At 42.7% G+C, this 15,534-nt stretch overlaps 1 protein-coding gene across 4 annotated transcripts in view; it reads left to right on the top strand.

Moving 5' to 3' along the window:
- The window catches only part of pacs2 (phosphofurin acidic cluster sorting protein 2), a 68,244-nt gene extending 53,031 nt beyond the window's left edge, over positions 1-15,213 (top strand). The window contains exons 13-26 of one of the 4 annotated variants that reach the window (XM_062523800.1): positions 880-1,012; positions 2,060-2,083; positions 2,477-2,581; positions 2,869-2,975; positions 3,320-3,474; positions 3,836-3,946; positions 4,792-4,900; positions 6,728-6,760; positions 9,046-9,088; positions 9,213-9,255; positions 9,421-9,550; positions 9,744-9,970; positions 10,335-10,448; positions 12,420-15,213. In XM_062523800.1, coding sequence (XP_062379784.1) covers positions 880-1,012; positions 2,060-2,083; positions 2,477-2,581; positions 2,869-2,975; positions 3,320-3,474; positions 3,836-3,946; positions 4,792-4,900; positions 6,728-6,760; positions 9,046-9,088; positions 9,213-9,255; positions 9,421-9,550; positions 9,744-9,970; positions 10,335-10,448; positions 12,420-12,538 — 1,453 coding nt within the window. In that variant the 3' untranslated portion in view covers positions 12,539-15,213. Of the gene's footprint in view, positions 1-879; positions 1,013-2,059; positions 2,084-2,476; positions 2,582-2,868; positions 2,976-3,319; positions 3,475-3,835; positions 3,953-4,791; positions 4,901-6,727; positions 6,761-9,045; positions 9,089-9,212; positions 9,256-9,420; positions 9,551-9,743; positions 9,971-10,334; positions 10,449-12,419 lie in introns of all 4 variants that reach the window. The other 3 variants (XM_062523799.1, XM_062523801.1, XM_062523802.1) reach the window with 3 other exon arrangements.
- Positions 15,214-15,534: the final 321 nt, after the last annotated feature.

The following is a 15,534-nucleotide window of genomic DNA, read 5'->3' as shown; positions in this document are numbered from 1 at the left end:
ACACCGTCCTGCGGCTTATACACAATGCGTCTGATACATAGGAAATTACTGTGAAGCAACTGTGTGTCAGAGCAAGAACAGGTTATTTAGTTCCGCAGTCATGTATGTAATGTGATGTAGCTTGTTGCGCTGCCATGGGTTACTTGCTGTGACTATGTGGCGGTTATAGCGGAGTAATGATGCCATTGATTAGTTTGTTAATGGGAGTTTTCTCTTTCCTCACACACACACACACACACACACACACACACACACACACACACACACACAAATATTTGTGTGGTTTGAATCAGGCTGGTGGCCTATTTAGTAGGATAGCTAATATTGCATTTATTTACCCACTCTGTGAATGAGATAAGCTAGTTGGGTAGTCAGTTAATGCTCAAGTTTATGAATCCAGCCCTGGAAACCATGATAAGCTGTATTGTTCTGTTTGCTATTATCTCAGGAGTCAGTTGTCCGTAAAGTAATTACTGACTGTGGATCACAAAGTCCAAGGTAATCCAGTCCCTGTCTGGCCATCTGTGTGTCTGTCTTATACACACTCATTTAATTGTTTCTCTCTCTTCACTCATCTGCCTCCCCTCCTTTCTCTCATCTGTCTATCTCTGTCTCTCTCCTTTTTTCATCTGTCTCTCTCTCCCTCTCTCTCTCTCTATCTCTCTCTCTCCCTCTCCCTCTCTATCTCCCTCTCTCTCTTTCTCTCATCTGTCTCTCTCTCCCTCTCTTTCTCTCATTTGTCTCTGTCTCCCTCTCTCTGTCTCCCTCTCTCTTTCTCCCTCTCTCTCCCTTTCTCTCTCTCTCTCTTTCTCTCTTCTCCTCTCTCTCTCTCTCTCTCTCTCTCTCTCTCTCTCTCTCTCTCTCTCTCTCTCTCCGTAGGCCGGAGCCGAAGCTGGTAGGTCGTCGGGGTCGCAGCACCTCTCTGAAGGAGCGGCAGCCCAGTCGGCCGCAGAACGAGCGCGCCAACAGCCTGGACAACGAGCGTGCGCTGGACACGCGGCTCCACCTGCAGGTCAGACGAGCACACTGCAGCGCCAACCTCAGAGGAGCCCCATCCACAGCAGGCCCAGGGAGGTTACACTGGGAAGGCTGAGGCTGGGGAATATGCAGGCTGTCATTTGAGGAAATCACTCACACTGGCCTCAATTCAGTTCATTCATCTCACCCCCCTGGCTAGAAAAGGCATTAGTTATTACATTACATAAATTATGACATAACTTTTTTTTTGCATCAGTGATGACTTTATTGGCAGCCTGCATATGATGCTGTAGGTCTGGTGATCTCTTGTAAACTGGTGGATACCAAAATTAATTGCAGTATTTGTATTATTATTAAAGGAACATGCCACCGATGTTCTATGAAATTGAAAGTCACACCACACACAAGTACCTTGTCTCACTCGCCACAGAACGGACAATATCTGTGCTCAAGTAGCAGTGCTTCGCCCCAAAATGGTCCCAATTCAGTACCTGCCTAGGAATTCGCCTGGTCTTAGTCTGTATTGCCATTTGTACTCGTTGTGAATAAGCAGCCCACAATAAATGTTTAGGGATTTTTTTGTTACTGTAGTGGGCTCACTTTTAGTCATGACATATCCGGTGATGAGAGATTCCATTCACTATGCTAAGCTAAGCTAGCGGTGGCGCTGCCGGACTTGCAGACAATGCATGCACAGAGACAAAAATGCTTCTGCTCATTTATCTAACTCTATGGGAGACGGGGAATGACCCAGTTTCATGAAACAGTGGCGTGTTCCTTTAAGATCAACATCATAATTTTATTTTATTCTATGAATGTACACCACAAAAAAGTAAATGTTATATTCCACTTTGTGTGTGGTTTTCCTCAGTTGGATGGGCATAATTTTGCTGTCACATAAAACATACCCTACAAATACACTGGAAAGTCTCGTAGGAAAGACTTCAATACATACATTGTGCCCATGCAGTATATTCTGTACATGTCAAAGATATACATTTTTGTACATGTTTTATCCTGACTGTATGCCAATGAATGTATAACAATGAATGTCAATAGCGGTTTTGTTTGTTTACGTCAGACTTGCATTGGATACCTTTCCAAGGTAATGGAAATAGATTGTACATACTTGCACTGACCAACTTTCAGCTTAGAGAATGACTGCTGCACCACAACTGACAAAACAATTAACATCACCTGACTGAATGTTGAAGCCCTCAGACTTTTGAGGGGTTGAAGTTGATTAACATCGCCAACAAGTATTTTTTGGCTTGTGTGGAGTGGCTTTTCCACTGATTACTTTGCATTAGGTAGCTCTTTTAAAAAAAGAGCACAGGAATGATTGTCTCCAGGTTTAATCCCTTCTGCTCTGTGAATGTGAATGCTCTCTGTGTCTGTCAATCCAGTGATTACTGTCTGTGGGTACACCCAGGAGACAGCGAGTGGTTTGGCCTGATTGTTTTGATCATTGGGAGTGTCTTCGTCTCTTTGTGAGCAGATCCCCCGTAAAACGGTGTACGACCAGCTCAACCACATCCTGGTGTCTGACGACCATCTGCCTGATAGCATCATCCTCGTCAACACCTCAGACTGGCAAGGCCAGGTGAGACACACACACACACACACACACACACACACACACACACACACACACACACACACAGACACGAAGACCGACAGACAGACAGACAGACAAACTGATCTAGTGTAATCTTGCCATTACTCATCTTTTATCTTTTTTTCCCTTTATGTTCAGTCTCATTCAGTGTATCAATGAGGTGTTCAATTAAGTCCTATCAGGTGTTGTTTAGTGCAATACAGAGATGAGTTGTTTGAAATGAATCCTGTAAGTCTGTGTTGGTGAGGAGGACGTGTGTTTCTCTGTCCCAGTACCTGGCAGACATGTTGCAGAACCACAACCTACCTGTGGTCTGCACCTGCACCACCGCCGACATCCAGGCCGCCTTCAACACCATCGTCTCCCGCATACAGAGATTGTGAGTCCCGCTGCTACGGGCAGTTTAGGTTGTTTTCTTTTTTTATTATTTCTTACACAATGTGACCACACCACACCACACCACACCACACCACACCACACTACACTACACTACACTAAACTACAATACACCACACCACACTCTACCTCAGGGTGGAAAAGGGCAAACACTGTGATGAGAAGTAGTTTGGTAAAGGTCAAGTTTGTCTGCCCAGCTCGCCTTTTCTCTTTGACATTTCATGGTCTCAGACAGTGTCTGTGATTGACTCTCTCCCTCTCTCTCTCTCTCTCTCTCTCTCTCTCTTTATTCTTCTTCATCTGTCTCTCTCTCTCTCTCTCTCTCAGCTGCAACTGTAACTCCCAGACTCCGGTGCCCATTAAGATTGCAGTGGCCGGTGCTCAGCATTATCTCAGTGTGGTTCTGCGGCTCTTTGTGGACCATCTCTCGCACAAGACCCCCGACTGGCTCGGCTACATGCGGTTCCTCATCATACCTCTCGGTGTGTGTGTGTGTGTGTGTGTGTGTGTGTGTATGTATATGAAGGGTGGAAGTGGGAATGGCTGTGTACAGAAGTGTGTAGTCGTCTTTATCGTCAGAGCCTCAAGATAAGCTCCCCTTTGTCTTGTCCAAGGTGTTCTCTGATTCCCCAGGAGGAATCTGCAAGTAAAATGTCTTAATTCTAGACACGTTTCACAACACACTTAAGGCCATGGTGTGTTTTAGCTTGTGTATGGAAAAAACACACCTGGAGTGTAAACAAATGCTCTTTGTAAACACAATCATATCTCTCTCTCTTTCTTTTCTTCTGTCTCTTTCTTTCTCTCCATCTGCCTCTCACTTTCGTGCTCTCTCTCTTCCAGGGGCACATCCCGTGTCTAAGTACCTGGGCTCCATAGACTACAGGTATAACAGCCTGTTCCAGGACGCTGCTTGGAGAGACCTGTTCCATAAACCAGAGGCCCCTATCATACGTAAGAGTTGAGTTTGTACGCACACACACACGCGCACACACACACACACACACACACACACACACACACACACACACACACACACACACACACACACACACGCACACTTTAATTAAAGTCCATCCTATTTTAGTTTACACATTTAATCACCATGGGTTTATGAACGGCTTACATCTATAACAAAGATTGTAAAAAAGGGCAAAATTGCCTTTGCTGAGACCAGGTCTTACATAATATCTATGACCTTTGTTTTTAACACTGACCGAAAAGCCTCAACATTGCTGGCGCTATGTAAGCCGGTGGGTTTGATATCATCGAAAACTGTTCTTTTATTCAGTGTTGCTACTTAAATCCTTTAATCCAAATCCATAATTGAAGAACGACTCAGCCGTGCCGTTGAATTCAGAGGCAGCTGTAAGCACATTTCAATAACTGACAAAAAAACAGCAGTGGACATTCTCAGTGATGTCTTGGCGTTCCAGCAACTGGGCCCGCAGTAAACAGAGATGGATTTAATCACTCGTAGGAAACAAACCTGAACCACCAAACACTGACCACACATGAACTCCGGATGGCCTTTATAAACAGCTGTGTACCCGTCATTTCCCGACTATTAGCTGCGGCTTATACATTGATTTTGCTAAATGTCTTCAGCTACAGTATGAGGTTAACACATTTCTTTTTGTTTCTTTTTTCTTTTTTGAGCTTTTGTTTCTTTTAACTTACATAAAAACACTGTCCTGCGGCTTATACACAATGCGGCTTATATGCGGGAAATTACTGTAGGAGGAAGGTCTGCAGTCAGACCTCTCTGTTCCTCACCCTTCTGCCTCCCTGTGCTGCAGCGCAAGAGAGCCTGGACGTGGTGTCCAGGATCACCCAGTACATGGCAGGGGCCAACGGAGCCCACCAGCTGCCTATCGCAGAGGCCATGCTTACCTACAAGCAGAAGAGGTGACCCACACATGCGTGCCCTTCCATTCTGTCACATACATATACACACACACACACACAGACATCCACACATGCACATACACAAACACAAACACAAACACACCCCTACACAATGCAACTCTCTTTCTCTCTCTCTCTCTTACACACACACATGCTTTCTCTGTCACTCTCTCTCTTTATTTCTCTCACTCACTCCCTTCACTCACTCTCTCTCTCTCTCTCTCTCTCTCTCTCTCTCTCACACACACACACACACACACACACACACACACACTTTTACTGTACCTCATACATTAAATGTGTCATATCTGGTAGAATGTCTTGTGCTCACATGTGGTGTGTTCATCTATTGTCACTCCTACATAACAGGCACTGACTTGGAGTGTAGAGTCGCTGTTTTTTGGAAGCACCCAACTGTCTGTGTTTCACTATCTGCATCATTAGTGTAATTAACCAGAGCAGTCCGTGGCCGTGCTTGCTTTGATTAGTCACAGACAAAGATTACAAAGCACTGCAAAGCAGCACAACAAGTGCTTTCCGTATCGGAAAATGTGGTTTGAGAGTATTCATGGTTTCTTTGATGTTTAGCCAACGCTGGATGTGGTTATCGGAATATATTTTACACATATGCCATTGACCTTTTGGGTTAACAAACCTGAAACCTTGAAATTGAAATGCACTGGTCTGAAATATATCTATCTTTTTATTGAATACATTTGAGACCACCTGACAGTAAAAGTAACATGATGTTAGAAGTGTTGTGAGATGTATCACTCTGCTTCCTCTTGCCTTCAGTTATATTAGACTGGATTTCACAGGTGTCTGTGTAGACCAGCGCTGGCTTTCTGTTAATACAGCACTTCTGTTCCGCTTCATACTTCATGGAGTATCTTTGCTGCCTTGCAGTGTTCTGCAATCTTTGGTCTCCATCTCTAGGCTTGTCCACTCCCTTTAGAATGCTCAGGAGGATGCTATACTGACTGATTTTACTCATATGGGTTCACTTTCTATAGGAGGCCTGTTGATATGTGTCACTGATTTAAGCCATACACATTTTAAGCCATCTGATTGTTTTATCATTACTTGTGTAAGACCAAGAGACTGCCCTCCTCAGCATTCTAATGGATGCCCCCAGGTTTAACACAGGTGGGATTAGTATTGTTCTCTTGGTTCTTTGTCCTTTTCAGTGTTGAGGTGGACTCAGTAAAACTGTTGATAGGATACTTACATGATGCTGTACTTAACCATATTGCTGCTTTTGAAGGCGACAGGTGCTTCTAAAAAAACGCGTTCATATCCTCACAACACAGACTCCATTTTCTCAGTCCAGTTGAGCTGAATTAACCCACTGTCTTTGTCTGGCTGTGAATGAATTGCTTTGCAGCATTGCAACCTCTGGAAAAAATATCCAAATTGTCGAAATTTTTACTGTCCTAGGACTTGCTGGTCCTGAATGCAAACTGTTTGTAATATACAGTATGAGATTATATGTTAAACCAATTATAAGTAGCACCACCTCTTCAGTATAATATGGTGGTATAATGTGACAGTAGACTGGTGTAGCAGCACCTAAATTGACATATTCCAGGGAGATTCAGACCATTGATCTTCAGTGTAACAAAGTGGGTACATTTAGTAACCTCGTTCTGAACTGGGACAATAGAGCCAGTCAGAAATATATCATGTTGACCACAAACCCTGTGGAAGCCATTGTTTGTCCATCACTGTTTGTGAATAACACTTGTGTTTTTTGTTTTTCTTTCTTTTTATTCTTTTTTTTGTTGACTTTTGTCTTTCCTTCTTTGTTTTTCTTCACTCTCTTTAAAGGAAAAAGAGCTTTCATTTTGATTTTGCAGTAAGGTATTGTGGTTTCGTGGTCTGCTTGACTTGTAGTGTAGTGTCGTGATCCTAGCCAATCATCCGCTCTTGTGATCTGCTTGGTCCTTCCCCCCTGAACTCAGTAGGCTTGAAACAGACACTTAAACCACACTCTCCTCTCTTGAACAAGGAGGAGCATCTGAGATTCTATTCAGTTTAGTGCAACCCGGCTACAAGACAATTTATCACAGTTTAAGGCTACATATATACGACCCAAGTTATTATTATAGCTTTACATCATTAACTATTGGAACACATGTCATTTATATATTATTTTTAACACAACAAAATGATATATGCATATATAACATTGAAGTGCAGCGTTCCATAATGCCTGTTCCGTTTGGGTTATGACGTGGATGTCTCATGTGGTTTAAGTGTCTCGTTTGAAAATAAGAAGGTTGGGCTTCTTTCTTCCTCTCCCTTCCTCCTTGTCTAGTGTTCTCCTCCTCTTCCTCTTCCTCTTCCTCTTCCTCCTCCTCCTCCTCCTCCTCCTCCTCCTCCTCCTCCTGTCTCTGCTGGTGTCAGGTGAACTGTGCGCAGACCAGAGGGTCACACTGACAGGTTTACAGATTTAGCTCAAGAGGCGGTTTCATAGCAACGCAGATTCAGTCCTCTTCACTGCATCATGTTTTGCATGGCCTGTGTCAATAGGTGTTATAGCACCAGAACACCTGTGATGAAGAGGTAATACATCCATGAGCAGCTTTAGTGATGCAGTATACAGAGACACGTAGGCCCATACATTACACCTATACACTAACCTACACTAAACCTGATGTTCTTTCTTTTTAACCTTTGTTCTGATTTTTTTTACTTCTGTCTTTCCTGAAGTGATTGCAAGTAATATTGTGATTGCGGACTCTGTCTTTCTCACTCTTCTTTTACCACATTGGCACACACATTTGTACTACTATCACAGGATAGTGTCCCTACAGCTCTCCTTCTTTATCTCTCTTTGTGTCTGTCGTTTCTTTCTCTTTCGTTAGGGAGTATACCTGCTGGTCCATGAGAGAGAAGAACAACATCTGTCACAATGTGTATCTATTTTATTCCTAGAAATATTTACATACCCTTTAAAAAAACACTAAAATAGGTTCATTCTATGTAGTTGTGTGCATAATTATTTTTGTAAAAAATTGTTAGACACAAGTTGTTCTCTCTCCCTCTGTCTGTGCATTGCCTACGGTAGATTGTCTCTCTTCTCTCTGTCCCGGTAAACCATTTCCTCTCTTGCCGCAGCTGAGGGTCTTGATTGACAAGTGCTGCTTCTTCCTGGGCAAAATCATTGGTTACCATGGTGCTGCGTGGCTACTGATAATGCTGATGGCATGCATGTGGTGTTCCATGGCTTTGGTTGTCCCTGTGAAAGCAATGAAAGGCTTACTGTAGACTCGGGGGGCTTTAAGGGGCACTTGATTTGGTCTTCCAATCAAAAACCTGGAAACTAGAATACCGACCTGTTCGTGTTGAAGTAAGTCTTCCAGGTTTTAACTTTGGAATATGGGGTGAGTTCGTAAAAAGTGTACATGAAAAGTCCTGCCACATCAAAAAGCGTTATAGCTTTAAGATTAGATTTAAAGGGCTGTCCATCTTAGTAACATGTCATGCCATGGCTGTTGCCTCATGGCATATTCACTATTTGGCTGAAGGATCTGATCTTGGGATCCTGAAATGGCCTCCACTGACCTCAATCATTTCTGAATGATTACCTGTCTGAAAGCAATTAATCTGGTTTGGCTGTTTGCATGAAGGGTGTAAATTTTATATTTATATGGCCATTGTCAGTGATGTTCCTCAATGACGAATCCCAAACTTAACATGAATTGATTTGAATTCAGCTACCATCTGAATATCAGTATGATATTGGCATGTTTAGGGAAAAATTAGAAACCTGAATACACAAAACAGTCTGTTACAAAATTTAGTTATACTCATGTTTACATAACAATGGTCATGTTTTCTATATGAATACATATGTTATAGACAAGCTATAACATATATGTGGCATTAGGAACAGCTGCCATAGTTGGGTTAGTCAGCATCAATGATTATGATTGTTCCTCTGGTGATCAGTCTCTTTGACATGAACGACAGAGAGATCTAATTCATGATGAGAACATGAAGAGAATGAGGTTTCAGAGATCTCTCAGTAGCCAGATATGTATGGTCTCTGGCTACTTGGTCCCTGAGGTGTCAGTCTCTCCTGTGCACGAGCATGTTATAGGTGTTTGATTAGTGCTGTCTGTCTCTTCTCCTCTCTTTAGCCCAGACGAAGACTCCTGTCAGAAATTCATTCCTTTCATCGGGGTGAGTTTGAAGGACCAACAGGAACCCAAACCATAACAAATCATAATCTGGTCATAATTAGAATGAAGAGAATTTTTGTTTTCATTTGACTGTAGAGTGGTAAAATCTTTTTTGCTGCTTGCAGATGGTTAAAGTTGGGATTGTGGAGCAGTCGTCTGCCACATCAGGTAAGAGCTGAATTGTCACCTTTTCTCCAAAGATCTGTTTGAGTTCGCTTGAGTTCTAGTTTCTCTCTATCTTTCCTTATGCACTATTTTTTTTATTCCATTCTTCTTTTCTCTCCTCTCTGTCTTTTCTTTGTTCTCCTTTTCCCTCCTCTCCTCCTCCACTAGGGGACTCTGACGATGCTGCTCCCGTGGGCTCGGTTCTCCTCTCCTCCACGCCTCCACAGGTCTCCCCCGCCCTCAAAGAGGCCTCCCCCACTCCCCCCTCATCACCGTCTGTCACCACTGGTTTCTACAGGTACACACACACACACACACACACACACACACGTTTGCATACTATACTGTCTCTCACACACTTTCATTTCTACTTACCTACTGAATTTCTCTTCTCGCCTCTCTTTTCCTAACCTTTCTTTTGCCTTCACCTCCTCTCCTCTCCTCCCGCCCTACCCCACACCTGTCCTCCCTTCTCCCCCATTTCACTGCAGTTCCCCTGGTGGAGGGCAGGGGGAGCTGATGGGCCTGCAGGTGGACTACTGGGTGGCGCCGACAGAGCGCAAACGTGAAGTGGAGAAGCGGGACTCCTCCTCCAAGAACACCCTCAAGTGCACCTTCCGCTCGCTGCAGGTCAGCAGGCTGCCACTAGGTGGCGGTGACTGGGGCCCGCAGAACACTATGGCCATGACCGTGGTCACCCAGGAGAAGAACAAGAAAGGTGAGGATTTGGAGACAGTAGCATGGTTTAGTGGTATATGTCTCTCTCTCTCTCTCTCTCTCTCTCTCTCTCTCTCTCTCTCTCACTCTCACTCTCACTCTCACTCTCTCTCTCTCTCTCTCTCACTTTCAGACACACACACACACACACACACACGCACGCGCGCATAGAAACACACACAACATAGAGAGACATGCTACATACCCACACACCCAAACGAGGAAGACGAGCATTGCAACACATGGTAACAACACCCTCAAGGTCCCTAAACCTACAGCAGTGTCTAAACTGAAAGCTAATGCAGGCGATACAATCTCTTTGCCGTGTCATGTTGAGAGGTTGACCGGCCTTCTTTGTCTCCCAGTCATGTTCCTGCCCAAAAAGTCGCGAGACAAAGAGGTGGAGTCCAAGAGCCAGGTCATCGAGGGCATCAGTCGCCTCATCTGCACTGCCAAACAACAGCAGACCATGCTGAGGGGTGAGTGTCAATCATGCTGTCAGCACACGGAGACACTCTCAGACCTGATAACCAAGAAGCCAGTCAATCACCTCAGTCAGTCACTCAAGTCCTCACGTCCTACTTTTCAAATAGATACCATAATTTCCCGACTGTTAGCCGCGGCTTATACATTGATTTTGCTAAATTTCTTCAGCTATGAGGTTAATACAGGGGGGCAGTTAATATGGTGTTGATATGGTTTTGTTTCTTTTAACTTGCATAAAACACTGTCCTGCGGCTTATATGCGGGAAATTACTGTAGTGAGGCTTTATAATAGACATTGTGCCAGTTATGTACAGTAGTTTTGCATAGACAGTATGCATATTAAAAATGAAGACACAGATGTATTGTTGTTGTAATGTAGGCCTACACATTCTGTTCCATTTCATTACCCTACGTGTTGGTCAGTTGGAATGTTTGTGTTCAGGGACGAGAAGAAAAGGTTTCTTTTTGGTCTTTTAACAGGGGAGCTACACCAGGCGTGTAACTGAAGTGTTCTGTTCGCGAAGCGTATGCTGCAGCAGTTAATAATCACTGAACATATGAATGGAAGTAGCTACACCAGACGCGACAGTGCCGTGTACGTTCTAAAAAAAATAGACCAGTCTTCTATGAAGGATTTTATGCATTGCGAACGGAACGCTTCAGTTACGCGCCTGGTGTACCTCCCCGGTAAGAGGTACATTGTTGTGGAGTGGCAAGTCTAAATGCAGAGGCATGCAGCTGCGAACTTTCCAACTTCAAAGTTTGAAAAGTCTTGCCCTTTTAGATATTGATCTCCACTGCCAATTACATTTTTGCCCTTTTAAAAATGTATTTTTGCAATCAAAAACATTTGGGCCTAGTCCCCAGACATCACATATTTAGCAGAAATGGTTCACATTGGAGACCTTAGAATGTAACCTTCATTAAACCAAATATACCACCCACTTTCAGTGTCTTGACCCTATGTTTCAAGATCACATCAGCTGACTTTTTTAGGAGCTGAACCATTACAGAGAAAGGTCTTGAGGTCAGCCAGCTATATAGCCTCATTAACACCTGACTTATTCTTCATTGAGAATTGGTCTGGAAATCCTTGGTTCACCTCCGGATTCCAAGGGGTGCAACTAGCAGTGAAATCAAACTTAAATTGGGAAATTTTGGGGCAAAATTCATCAAGCACATCTTTCTTGTAAACAAAGGTTTTACATGCAGTTGTTTACTTATTACAAAGAAAATACACACCCGTGCCAACTGTCCTCCTCTCGTCTGTCATTGTTCAAAGCCCGCCCTATACCAGAGAAGTGGTTGTGATTGTTTCCTGGGTTTTTGTTTTTGTGATTTGTAAGTGCTCTCCGATGGGAGTATTTCCAGATGGACCTGGAGCGCTTATTCAGATGCACTAACAGGTGGATCACCCGGGTTACCAGGTCTATTGTTGTCATTGAACATGTCAACACAAAATCAAATAAGAGGAATCGTTTTATGACATATCAGTAGTCAGCGATGAAGGTTTTTTTTCAGAGCTGACAGTGAAGTTTTAAATAATATATATAATACATGAAGAGTTCCTTTCCAAAGTGCCAAATTCCAAATTGAAAACATTAATAAGTCATATTATGCAATTGTGTATTTCAGGTGATATCAATGAAAGTTCGGTTGTGTTGTTTTGCTTTAGTAAAGATACTGTAAATCATATAACACTAACCCAATTACAGTTCCACTGAAATTAGTTGGGAAACAAAAGAAAAAATTATTTATGAAAATGCATTAAAATGGTGTATATAGCATTTTGGAAAAGAGCTCTTCAAATACTTATATGTTAACTGTCTTTTTACGTTTTGAAATTATAAATGATGTATTGTTTTAATTAAATAATGATGTCAGTTTACTAGTAACCTAACTGTCTATCTGTCTGTCTTTCTCTCTCTCTCTCTCTCTCTCTCTGTGTGTGTGTGTTTTTACAGTTTTGATTGACGGAGTGGAGTGGAACGACGTCAAATTCTTCCAGCTGGCAGCGCAGTGGTCCTCTCACGTCAAACACTTTCCTCTTGCCATATTTGGACACTCCAAGGGCCCTTACTAGTGCCCTCCACCTCCACCTCCACCCCCACCCCTTAAACAGCACCTTCCCCCCACCCCTTACTCCCCCAAATTTAACCTAGCCCCATTGCACAAATACATACACACACTTGCATACCAGGGACTATGGACGTCACAAACCCTACTCTCCAGGAGATCCAAGACCTCTGCCGTGTGCCAATGCCCTTTGCCCATTATCTACCCCCCATGCCCATCCAGCCTTGCATCCCGACATCTTACAGAAGTATCCGTTTTTTCATCATTTTGAGACTCTATCTGTTTGTTTGTTTGAGGCTTTTTTTTACCTGAAGGACTGCTTAAAAAACAGGTAGACACAAAGTGGTCTGCCTCACCTGTTATTTTTGTTTTTGTTTTTTAAACACTACCCCACTGTTGTTTTTTGCAAGGTGGATAAACAGATACCTAATGAAAAAGATTTAAATGAATATTTAAAATGATTAACCCTCTTCCCCGCCCAAACTAATTTGTGTGTAAGCTTTTTTTTGCTGCATTTGACTTCAGTGTCCGACTAAAGAATGTGTCTTGGATTCTTCTGTCAGCGCAGTTTAGCAAAATTACAGCTCTGTTCAAACACCCAATATCATCCCGTCTAAGGAAGTTCAAGAATGGATGGGTGGATGGATGGATAGAGAGAAAAGAAAGGTGAAAGAGAGAAGGAATGTAAGGAATGATGTAAGGAATGGGTTTGTAACTATTCCCAAATGAATAGTTTGCACCACATAAACACAACCTGCATTGTCAAACAAGTCCTCTAGTTGGAAAAGGAATGAATTTGTTTAGCAATAGACAGTCATGTAAATACATAAGCAGATAATGAATGACGATGTGATCCTGCATTAATGGCTCAATGCCTCGCCTACTATCCTACTACACCATCTCACTGATACACAGACTTATGCTGTTGTATTGGTGAAATTACCCTGACATCATGGCAAATATCAAATGCAAACTTTTCCACTATTCTGGTCTCTTTTTTCTCCCTGTGCGCTATTCTGTCCTTCTGTCTCTCACTCCAGCCGGATCCTTCTCTCTGTTTCTCTTTTCAGTGTGCGGATACAGTTGGTTTCTGACAGCATATCGGCCTCACAACACAGTCTCTCCTGTCTTTCATTTTCCATCTGTCCTTCTCTACCAGCGCTCTCTCTCTCTCTCTCTCTCTCTCTCTCTCTCTCTCTCTCTCACTTGATCACTATCCTATCCGTCCCTAGATGCACTGACCCCATGTCACCACTCCTTGTCCCTAAAGTGACCCTTGAGGCCACTGATGACCTGCACTCTGAAAGCTGCCACTGCTTTTTTGTTTTAAATTGTTTAATGTTTTTTTTTTTTTTTAATGAATTAATGTGTGTTGTCTACTTCTCACTGCGCTCATGGGTGAATGTATACTCAGAAGGTACCCAAAGCTTAAGCACTTTTAAAAAAAAAAAAACAATGAGGATGTTCTCAGTTTTTAATATGTGTGTACTTTTTGTTTGTTTGCTCCCTTTGCTAATGGTGCAGTTGAGCTTCTGACCTGTTCCTCTTCGACAGACAGACAGACTGACAGACAAGACGGCAGACCTGCGCACAGACATAACAGCTGTGCTGTCCGAGGCGCACACAGCCGTGTGGCCACTGACTGGTCTGCGCGTCGCTTAAAAGCCATAAAGCTGTCCCCTGCACTTTCGTCCATTTTAACGCAACCTTTCCCCGATTCATCCCTCACCAGTCAGTATGCGGAACAAGCTGTCCTAGGCGTTTGTGGGATGCACCAGTTACAGTATTTGGCCTTAGGAATAGGTGCCTGTAGAGCTTCTAACATTGTAGCAAGATGATGAGGACCGCAAGCTAAGAATAGCCTACTGTAGATTGTAGCTCTGTCCTGAAAGGATTACTGTTTGCATTCACATTTAGTTGAAATCAGAGCTACCACTGCAACAGTGCTCACTGTGTTATTTATTTGTTTGTGTTGCTTTTAAGGGTAAATGTTTCCTATATTAAAATGTGCCTCAGCTGTCCTCTAATTGACCAAATGAAATGGAAATCGCCCCGCCCTGCCCTTCATGTAGAACAATGTATGTAAATTGTCTTTTAACCTATGAGCAGGTTCCATTTGTTAGCTTGTGATCGACAGTATGTGAGTGTAACCCATATGGGGATGCAGTCTATGGCAACCTTTATGGTGTTGCTGTGTTGTAGGGTGTTGAAATTCAGCCCAGCATATCCACTGAAATGATGATTAATGCTAAGAAAGAGTATGTGTGACGAGGTCAAAGTCTGTGTTATCAACACTCGTACTCTCTCTTCTTTTGATTCTTTTCTGACCGAGTTTAGCTGCCTCAAGTCAAGGCAGTTCTCCTGCTAACTGGAATATGCCATTTAAAAAAAAAAAAAACAAACATCAGTTGTGATTGTGGGATGACTGTTTTGAGAATTCAGTGTTTTGAATGAGTTGAATAAATATGCCTTCACATCTACATCTTTTTAATATTTGGATAGCCACCATAGTCTCCTGTTCAGATTAACAGTGCATTTCAAGTTATGTGTTTGTTTTGATGTTCAGTTGCAGAGGGGTTGAAGAAGGCTCCCCTTATATAAATATGTATTTGTAAAAAATAATAAAATGAAAATAAGACTACCACTGTAATCCCTACAGGGAGTAATAAAACTAGACACACTAAAAATCTGTTGTTGACTCATTACTGTCTCTTGAATGAACTGCAGTCTTTACCCTGTCTTTGCCATTGTTAGTATGCCAGAGATAGATGATAAGTCATTTACTTAAGTCATAGGTCATACTTACGTTTTTCTCATTTACTTAAGTAAGGAAAATATAGGAATATGTATTTGTTATTTAACCTTTTTACACATCGTTTAAATATGACAGCTTTTTTGTTAACATTGCTTATTGGTTTATTTTTATTTATTTATTGTCCACAGCAGATGAAGCCTATGGTATAGCCTATGCGTTACCCTATGTAGTTACGTCAAAAGTAAAGG

This window comes from Sardina pilchardus, chromosome 20, assembly GCF_963854185.1.
Source record: "Sardina pilchardus chromosome 20, fSarPil1.1, whole genome shotgun sequence".
In the NCBI taxonomy this organism is placed as follows: domain Eukaryota; kingdom Metazoa; phylum Chordata; class Actinopteri; order Clupeiformes; family Clupeidae; genus Sardina; species Sardina pilchardus.
The sequence above is the reverse complement of the archived record's forward strand: the minus strand, read 5'-3'. Positions and strand labels throughout refer to the sequence as shown.